The 8557-nt window shown below is 49.8% G+C and overlaps 1 protein-coding gene across 2 annotated transcripts in view; it reads left to right on the top strand.

The window, feature by feature from the left end:
• Positions 1 to 1416: 1416 nt before the first annotated feature.
• DCBLD1 (discoidin, CUB and LCCL domain containing 1) overlaps positions 1417 to 8557 on the top strand; it is a 70589-nt gene continuing 63448 nt past the window's right edge. The window contains exon 1 of one of the 2 annotated variants that reach the window (XM_075554628.1): positions 1417 to 1662. In XM_075554628.1, coding sequence (XP_075410743.1) covers positions 1473 to 1662 — 190 coding nt within the window. In that variant the 5' untranslated portion in view covers positions 1417 to 1472. Of the gene's footprint in view, positions 1663 to 6523; positions 6684 to 8557 lie in introns of those variants that run through there. The other variant, XM_075554629.1, reaches the window with a different exon arrangement.

Raw genomic sequence — 8557 nt, 5'->3', positions numbered from 1 at the left:
GACCTAAACTGCTGCCACATCTGATTGATTGTAACCCATAGAAACCACATAGGATACATTAAAACTACCCCACGGTTCCAGGGTTATACATCTTTCCATCAGCAGACTGCCATTTCTGAGGACAGCCAGCGATCTAGATTAGCAGCGGGTGCTTTAAACACTGCGCCGCCATGTCACCTAAGCTTTGCTGCCTCTAAGACAAAAGGCTTCAAGGAGGATTTCGTTTGAAACTTTTAGATACTTTTAGAGTAAAAATAACTGAAAGGAGTCTGTGCCAGAAATAAGCCCGAGGATTTAATGCACCAAAGTGGACTTTCACTCCCTCTTACCATCTCCAGGTGTCTGTGTCTCACGCCAGAAAACCGTAGGGTGCCCCATGGTTGTCTGAAACCTCTGGCAGGACTGGAAAGGTCGGTCTTGTCTATGAAAATACGGATTCAATCTGTCCTTGCCCCTCTGTTCCACTCTTAGTGCCCTCTTTAACTGATTAGCTGTCTATTACCCAGAAAAACCCATACTTCCCACCTGCCCTCCCCAAACACGTCCCCACGGGAGAGAATCAGATGGTCACTCGGCTGTCTGAATGCTTCAGTGGCTGCTCAGTAATTTAAGGGTCAAGTTAAAAGTCCAGTTAAAGGACGTTGCAGACCTACAGGTTCCAGCCGCCGCCCTGTGTGCGCGCATGGGCGGGCTGCCCCTTCTGGCCACTCACCCATTTGCTCATGGTGCTCCAGCCACCTTGCTCTTTCTGCCCTCCCCCAGCCCTCTGCACACCGGTTTGTTCTCCTGCCCTCCCCCATCCCTTTCCCCAACCCTTGCGGGGTGAGGTGGGGGCGCCCAATCTCGGTTGAAATGTCTCTTTCTTAGTGAGGCTTCTGCTAATCAGACTTCGCGGAAAGCGCTCTCTAGTAGCTCACCTCTCGGGCTCTGTACGCTGCCTGATTGTTACCACGGTCTGCACACCCCACCGAGGGCGCAGCACTGTTTTACACACGCTGCGAAAACTTCACAGCGAAGGAATGGATGAACCGAGAGGGAGAGGGCTTTAGTTGGCTCTAAAATGACAGTGTCCTTATCCTACCATCAAAATCGTTCGAGTCCCCCTAAACCCTCCCCCAGCAAGTTCACGTCTGCCCAGGTGGCAACGCCCTGAAGAAAAGCCGACGGCCCGGGCCTTGCGCGGGGAGGGGAGTCCCTGGACGCAGCGCGGCTTGGGCGGGTCTGGTGGCCAGCTGTCCCCCAGGTTCCCGGGCTCGCGGTGCGGGGGGAGGTGGGGAGCAGGGAGCCCCCAAGACCCAGCGGAGAGCCCGGGCTGCGCGGGGACGCGCCTCCAGCCTTGCGGCCGCCGCCTCCCTGCCGCGGGACTTCCTCCTCTGGGGGCCGGGGCGGGGCCGGGGAGGGCCGGGGCGGGCAGGCGGGGTCCCCGGGGCGGGCCGGAGACGCCCCCGCCGCGCAGGCCCCGGGCCGCCCCAATGGGATTCGTCGCGGGGCAGCGGCTGCGCCCAGTCCCGGCGCCGCGCTCGCCCGCGCAGGAGGCGGCCCGGGCCGGCGGAGCGGGGGCCGAGGCTGCCAGGCTGGCGCACGGCGGGGCCATGGGGCCCGGCCTCCGGGCGCTGCTGCTCGCCTTCTCCGCCCCGCTCCTGCTACTGGCCGAGGCGCCGGGTGAGTGGGGCGCGCCGGCCGGTGGGTTCGGGGCGCGCGCCGGGGAGGGGGGAGGTGGGGCTCGCCGCCCGCGTCCGGCGGCGTCGGGAACGGACCTGGTGGACCCTGCACCCGGCCTCGCGCCGCCCCCGCCTTCCAGGGCCCGGGCATCGAGACCTCCGGGGAGGGCCGTGCTCGGGGACGGTGCTCTGCAGGTTCCCTTGGAAAGCTGTTGAGGGTGGTGGCCGGTCCCCCTGGTCGCCGTTCCGCTTACGCAGCGGTGGGATCCTTGGGCGCTCGTCTGCTCGTGCGGAACGGTGGGAATGTGGTCAGAAGGTGGTGCCGCCTCGTGCTGTGGAGCGGCTCGCTTGCGCCCCAAACAGGGGTCACGTGACCTGGATTCTTGGGGGCTTGAGCAAGTTGAGACTCCCAGCCCGCCTGGTCTGGTACGTAGCTGAGTTGAACCTAAGTGTTTTCAGCCTCATTCCAGGTTAAAGTAGTAAGCTTTTTTTTTTTTTTTTCCAGTCCCAGTGGCTCTTGGTGCCCTAGGTGGAGTCAAAGGGTAAGCTGTGACTTTTTAGCAGCCAGATTGGCGGTTCAAGCCCACCCATGGGCGTCACGGAAGTAAAGCCCGGCGATCTTCCTTGAACCATCTTTAGAACAGGTCTAACCCCCTCACCCGCCCCCTCCGCCCCCACAAATATACACGCAGGTCACCAGGAGAAGGCGTCAGTTGAGCAGCAGCTACCTGAGATGGCTTGCTTTAGTATCCTGGTGGCGGAGTGGGCTACGCGCTGAATTGCTGTTTGGTCCCACTGGCCGCCCTGTGGGTGAGAGACGAGGCCGTACACTCCTGAAAAGTTTTAAAGTCTTGTAAACCCCAAAGGCAGTTCTCTCCCCTGTAGGGTTGCTGAGTCGGATTCGACTAGATGTTCTAGTTTGGTTTTTTCCTTTCTCATTTTTACTATGTTCGTAATAAAGAGAGGACAGAGGCCACAGAGAAATGGTTTTGATAGCAAGGAACGGGTTTCTCTTTTAGGTTGTCTCCTCACCCTCCACGTCTGAGACTTTCGCGTTGCGGTGAGTCTGGCCAGAATATCTGACAGCCTCTTTCCCAACTCAGGGTGATCCTGGGGGCACAGTGGATGGGCTGCTAACTGCAAGGTCAGCAATTTGAAAACCCGATGATAGCGGCTCAGCGGGAGACAGACTGCTGGGCTTTCCACGCCCTCAACAGGTGACAGTCTCAGAAACTCACCAAGGCAGTTAGACCCTGCCCTATAAGTCAGCCTCTGCTCGGTAACAGTGAGTGTGGAGGTTTTTGTTTTTCATTTCCCTCAGTGGGGTAAGCACGGGCTGCTATTAGCCGAAAGCTGAACCGTTCAGACCCACCCCTTCACAGGAGACAGGTGAGGCAGGTGGCTTCTAAAGATGTACAGCCCCACACCCTGTGGGGAAGTTCTCTGACCATTATGAGCAGGAATCAGCCGTCAGAGTAGAACTGCCTGAATGTGAGACTGCTTGGCAGCTGAGGAAAGGAAGAGAAAGTTGTCATTTGAGACCCTGTGAGATACATGGGCAGAGGATGTTACAAGATCCGGTGGAAGAGTAAGTATTCAGTCACACACAAATTTGCTTGGCTGTCGGTTTCCCGTTCTCCCCCATCACCCAGTGTTTTCTAGGTAGACGAGAATCAAAAGTAAGCCAAAATGCTGGCTCTTCCCCCACTGAACCATGTGTTTATACTGAATTGAAAACATTGCATGTGACTCAAGACTTTGATAATGGTTCCTAACTTTTCTTTTGTGGCACATGGTCAAAAGAGAACAACTAAATTTATGTTTGTAGCACAATTCTGGGTCTGTCCTATAATGTTAGTAAAGATGTGTGATTTTATTAGACAATATTGTTTTGATCGTGTGTGTTTTAAGGATTAAAACAAAACCTTTCAAGCACTGGGAAGATGCAACATTAGAGCTCGCCGTCGATGAGTCAGCCCAACAACGTGCCCTTTGTACGAGGCTGGCTGAGGCTGTCACTCATCTTTCCAAATGAAGCTGTCATTGGGTGCTTTGTGCAGCAGTTCTCGGGGGACAGGTGTGATTGTTCAAATTCTTACTGAACTTCGAATATGAGACTGCTTGAGGAAGAGAGCATTGTCATTTGAGACCCTGTGAAATATATAGGCAGAGGATGTTAAAAGAGCCAAAAAATGAGTAAGTATTCCATCACACACAAAAAATAAAACTCCCATGTGGTGTGTATATATATGGGGGGGGCACGTTGTCCTAAGAACTCCAGTGCCAAGGCCATGCCTGTATTCAGTTCCTACATCTGTGGTTTTCGTAATTAGCATGCGGTCACCTTTTTTCCTGCCAAGTTTTCATAATGTTTAGTATGCAAACCTATTTTAAGGCTTGAGCTGTCCTACTGACAGACGTGGGTGATGCATATAAACGGTTTCAGTGCTCTTCGGTGCTTAGAAGAGGGAAGTCTTAGAAAAATAGCCTAGTTTTGGTGAGAAGACAAGAGATTTGGTGTGTTTACTTGGATTGTTCTTGCAGTCAGCTGGTGGGGAGCTTCTTGCCCCCTACCCCCACCCCCACTTCCCCATCAGTCCAAACCCCTCCCTCTTTAAAAGTCCTAGAGAGTAGCAGAGGCCTGTGTGTGCGCGTGCTTGTGTGAGCTCCAAGGGATGCCTGGAATGTGCACTTGTAAAAGGTTCCCACAGATCATTCTGATTCTAATCAGCTTTGAGATGATGGAAACATTTTATATATGGTTAAGGTTGTGACAAAGTGCTACCATCTCTGTTATTAAGAATATAATAAATAACAGACTTTTATTCATTGTGCTGTGTCTCAGAAAACATGTCATAATTTAACATAAATATTTGTGAGTATGGTCAATGAAATTGCGTAAAATTTCTATGTCCCTTGGAGTCTGGTGTCCCTGTGAAGCAGTAGGGGCTCCTTTGTGGGACTGCTGCTGCTTCTGCTCCATTGATCTGAAAATATGGCCACCTTGCAGCACCCCTTGCCCGCCAGGGCCCCAGGCCTTAGGGGAGTGAGGCAGATCGAGTTCAGTTTAGCTCCCTCTCCTGCCCTGTTCCTGGGATCCACTTAACTAACTTTAGATAATTGCACAGAATATGTCTAGTTGAATTTTGAATCTACATCATACTGCATGTGTTTAATCAATAGTTCCTACTCCTTTTGCATAAACTCATGGTCCTAACTTTAGTCCAGCCTGACCACTTGGCAGGATCTCTGGTGGCATGGTGCATGAAGTCTTGGGCTTCTTACCAAAAGGTTGGCAGTTTGAACCCACCAGCTGCTCTTCAGGAGGATAGATGAGGTAGTCTTCTTTTGTAAGGATTTACAGCCTTGGAAACCAGAAAGGGCAATTCCACTCTGCCCCACAGGGTCACTGTGTCAGAATTGATGTGATGAGAGTGGGTGTCTTGGTTATTACCTTGATGTAAGGTTTGTAGAATAAAATGCCCTCAATCCATGAGATACATTTGTGTTATGTTCCTAACTGAAAAATCACAAAGTCTCATCAGAACATGTAGAAATTGATATTCAGTATATAATAAAATGCATCCTTATGATTTAAGTACTAGTAAGGAATAAAAATTGAGCAGTGGTTCATTTTGAGAGAAAATATTTGCTTAGAGGAAACATTGAAGCTTAAGTTCAGATATTGTATACTTAAAAAGTACTTCAAAAAAAAACCTTGCCCAACTATTTGTTACTGCTACACAGTTTGTTCTTCAGTCATCTTCATTCGATGTGGTTAGAAATATAATCAGCTGATGTCTGGTGTTTGATGTTAGTGTCCTTTTAAAAAGCAAGCTTATTCTGGCAGCTTCTGCACTGGTGTATGTATGCCCTTGGCCAAAACATCCTCTCACATCCCCTGTCCGGGAACAGCTCAGGATTTCCCTGTCCCGGTAGGCACACTGGTGATGTGGTGGTTTAAGTGTTTGAGTGTTCAGGTTGGCGATTCCACCCTACCATCCGCTCAGCCAGAGGCTGCCAGCTTCCATAAGGATGTAGTACAAACCTTCTAGGGCCCAGGCTTGTTAAGGATTGGATCCACTGGGCGGCAGTGGATTGGCTGTATGGGCTGTCTGAACCTACTTATCTCTCTCTGGGAGAAATATGTGGCAATCGGCTTCTCTAGGGATGTAAACCCACACTCATCGAGTTAACTTCTATTCACATTAGAACTCATGGGACACATTAGAACTGCTCCATGGAGTTTCAGAGACTGACTCTTCAGGGGGCAGACACCCTCATTTTTCCTCCACCGACAGGCGGGTGGGTTTGAACCACTGACCTTCAGGTTAGCTGCCTGATGCTTGAACTCTTCGTGGTCGCTGTGAGTCGGAGTAGACTGACTGCAGTGGGTTTGTTTTCTATTGGTCTCGTAAGCCCCTGACGGTAGACACTGAACTCTCCTCTTCTTTATCCTGGCACGGGGCAGAGGTGCTCAGAAAAGAGAAGTAAAAACAGTGTCCTGAGTTCAACTGATCAATCGTGTATGTTTAGAAGATATATTCGTGTTGTTTGCTAATTACTGGAAACTCAGCAATAAAGAATCTACTGAAGTTCTTTTCGCAGGCACATCTTCAGTTCCCACTAATTAGTTTTATTTCTCAAACCCAGCTCCCTTGGCAAGCACGCTTTCCATATGTATAGATGTCTTTCAAAAGAAAGTGCAGTGGAAAGAGAGAGCGGGCCAGCTGAGCAATCCCCACCATAGCTTTGACTCCAGCGGACATACCTGAACCACCAGAAACATTAACTTTTACCATCTATCCCCCAAAAGGAATGCCGCACAAGTGTGCTAAAGGAACCGTTAGACCGAAGGCTGATCACAAAGCAGGAGTAGCTCTCCGAATGTCTCCAACTACACTTAGCTCTTCGCTTCATGACTGGAATCTTTTAAGCACATGGTACGGAAACAGACTTGAAAATCACAAGGAAAACCTCAGTTTGGAAACAAGCCAGCCACTCCTTTGCCGTTTATGAGAGGTAGGGTTTGTAATTTGAAGATACATGGAAAAATGAAATTAATGACATTTTTTTTACTCATCGGTACCAAAAACATTACCCAGAAGAATATTTCCAATTGAGCTTTGAAACTACTTCTGGGTTCACCCTAACATATAAAGCCAACTCTCTCCAATTAGCCATTGGTTGTTTTTTTACAATGAAGAGAGAATGCACTTAACCTACACAGCAAAATAAAACTTACTGTCGGGGAGCTGATGCCAACTCATAGCTTCTCTGCAGGACAAAATTGCCCCTGTGGGTTTCCAAGACGATAATTTTATGGCAGGAGAAAATCGGATCTCCCTAAGAGCGCCATAAATGCTCGTCATCTTACGGTTCGTTCGTGTTTATCACTGTGGATTTGGCAAATACGTGTCTTGGGGCCCTTATTCTGCTGTCCCTGCCTCGACTCACCTCACTTGCCTGTGTGACGACAGCCCCCCCCCCCCGCGCCCCTGCTCCACACACATACACACATTCTCACATCACTCCTGCTCTTCTAGCTATTGCTCAAGGATGTCAGGCACCCTGGTACCTGAGAGTCTTTGCACTTACTGTTCCCTCTGCCTGTAGCAAAAACCAAAGCAGACTAGCACCGCTCTGGTGAGTATGTGAGACTGTAGATCTAGAGGAGCAGACTGCCTCATCCTTCTCCTAGCAGAGCAGGTGGGCAGTGTGATGCTTAACCCTGCACCCCTGCATCTCCAGGGCTCCTGCCAGTCAAACACCCGACACGACACAAACATCCCCACGTTTCCTTCTTCCCTCACTCCCTGGGGAGGCATTTCCTAACCACCGATCTAAGATGATAACCCTCTTGTTGCTCCCAAGATCCTCTGTTTTCCCTAATGCCCCTGTCCTCTTCCAACGAGTTTATCATGTTCACTTTAACTTGTCTGCCCTCCACTAGACCCATAAGGGGGTTGGCGCCTTGAAAGGTGTTTGGGAGGGGTTGTGTGGTGTGCCCGGTGGAACAGAGTGCGAGGGTGGTGGTGAAGACACAGCCCCTGCCCTGATAGAAAGTAAAGCAGGCGAGCTGGCTGGGGGTGAGGAATAAATTCTGGTGGACCTGGCTAAACAGTGGAATTCTGCGTCCAACCCAACTGTTGTTTGCAAGTAGAAAGTCCAAAGATAAGGATTTTAAATCGAGAAACCCTTCCTGGGATAATTCCGGCATTTGGCATGAAAGAAAAACATTGTCAAAATATCATTTTTTAAATCATTAAAGCATTTTTGACTGTGGAGTGATTTTGCCCTTTGCCATTGGAGAGCCATGTTGATGTCATCTTCTCATCTTCCGGATGTCCATTCTCTCGCTCGCTTGTAAAGTAGTTTGCCTTGCAGTTGGAAAGTGAGGAGACATAGCTGATAAAACAGAAACCAGATGATTTCTAACCTGGAGAAATAAAGTCTAGCTGTGAACCCCAGCTGTGCTGAATCTAGAACCAACTGCCAAACTTGCCTTTCAGTGGAAGTTAAAGAGGGGTAGTGTGTGTGTGTGTTTGTGTGTGTGTGTGTGTGTGTGTGTGTGAGAGAGAGAGAGAGAGAGAGAGAGAGAGAGAGAGAGAGAGAGAGAGAGAGAGAGAGAGAACAGGCCCAGTTGATTATTTTCCAAGTCGGTGCATGAAGGCTCTGGCTGAAATCTGAAAGAATAACATGAAGGGTAATATTCCCCAAGTTGAAATTGCAAATAGAAATTGTATATAGCTATTATAATGCTTTAGGACACACTGTGTATGTGGTGAAGAAATAATTAATTCAGCTCTCAGGAATCACCAAGATTCCTTTGCTGGAGAGAGAGCTGACGTGTGTTAGACATTGGCAGTTTTAAGACTACAATGTGAGTTGTACTC

Source organism: Tenrec ecaudatus, chromosome 7 (genome assembly GCF_050624435.1).
Source record: "Tenrec ecaudatus isolate mTenEca1 chromosome 7, mTenEca1.hap1, whole genome shotgun sequence".
In the NCBI taxonomy this organism is placed as follows: Eukaryota; Metazoa; Chordata; class Mammalia; order Afrosoricida; family Tenrecidae; genus Tenrec; species Tenrec ecaudatus.
This window is presented reverse-complemented; position numbering and strand designations above follow the sequence as displayed.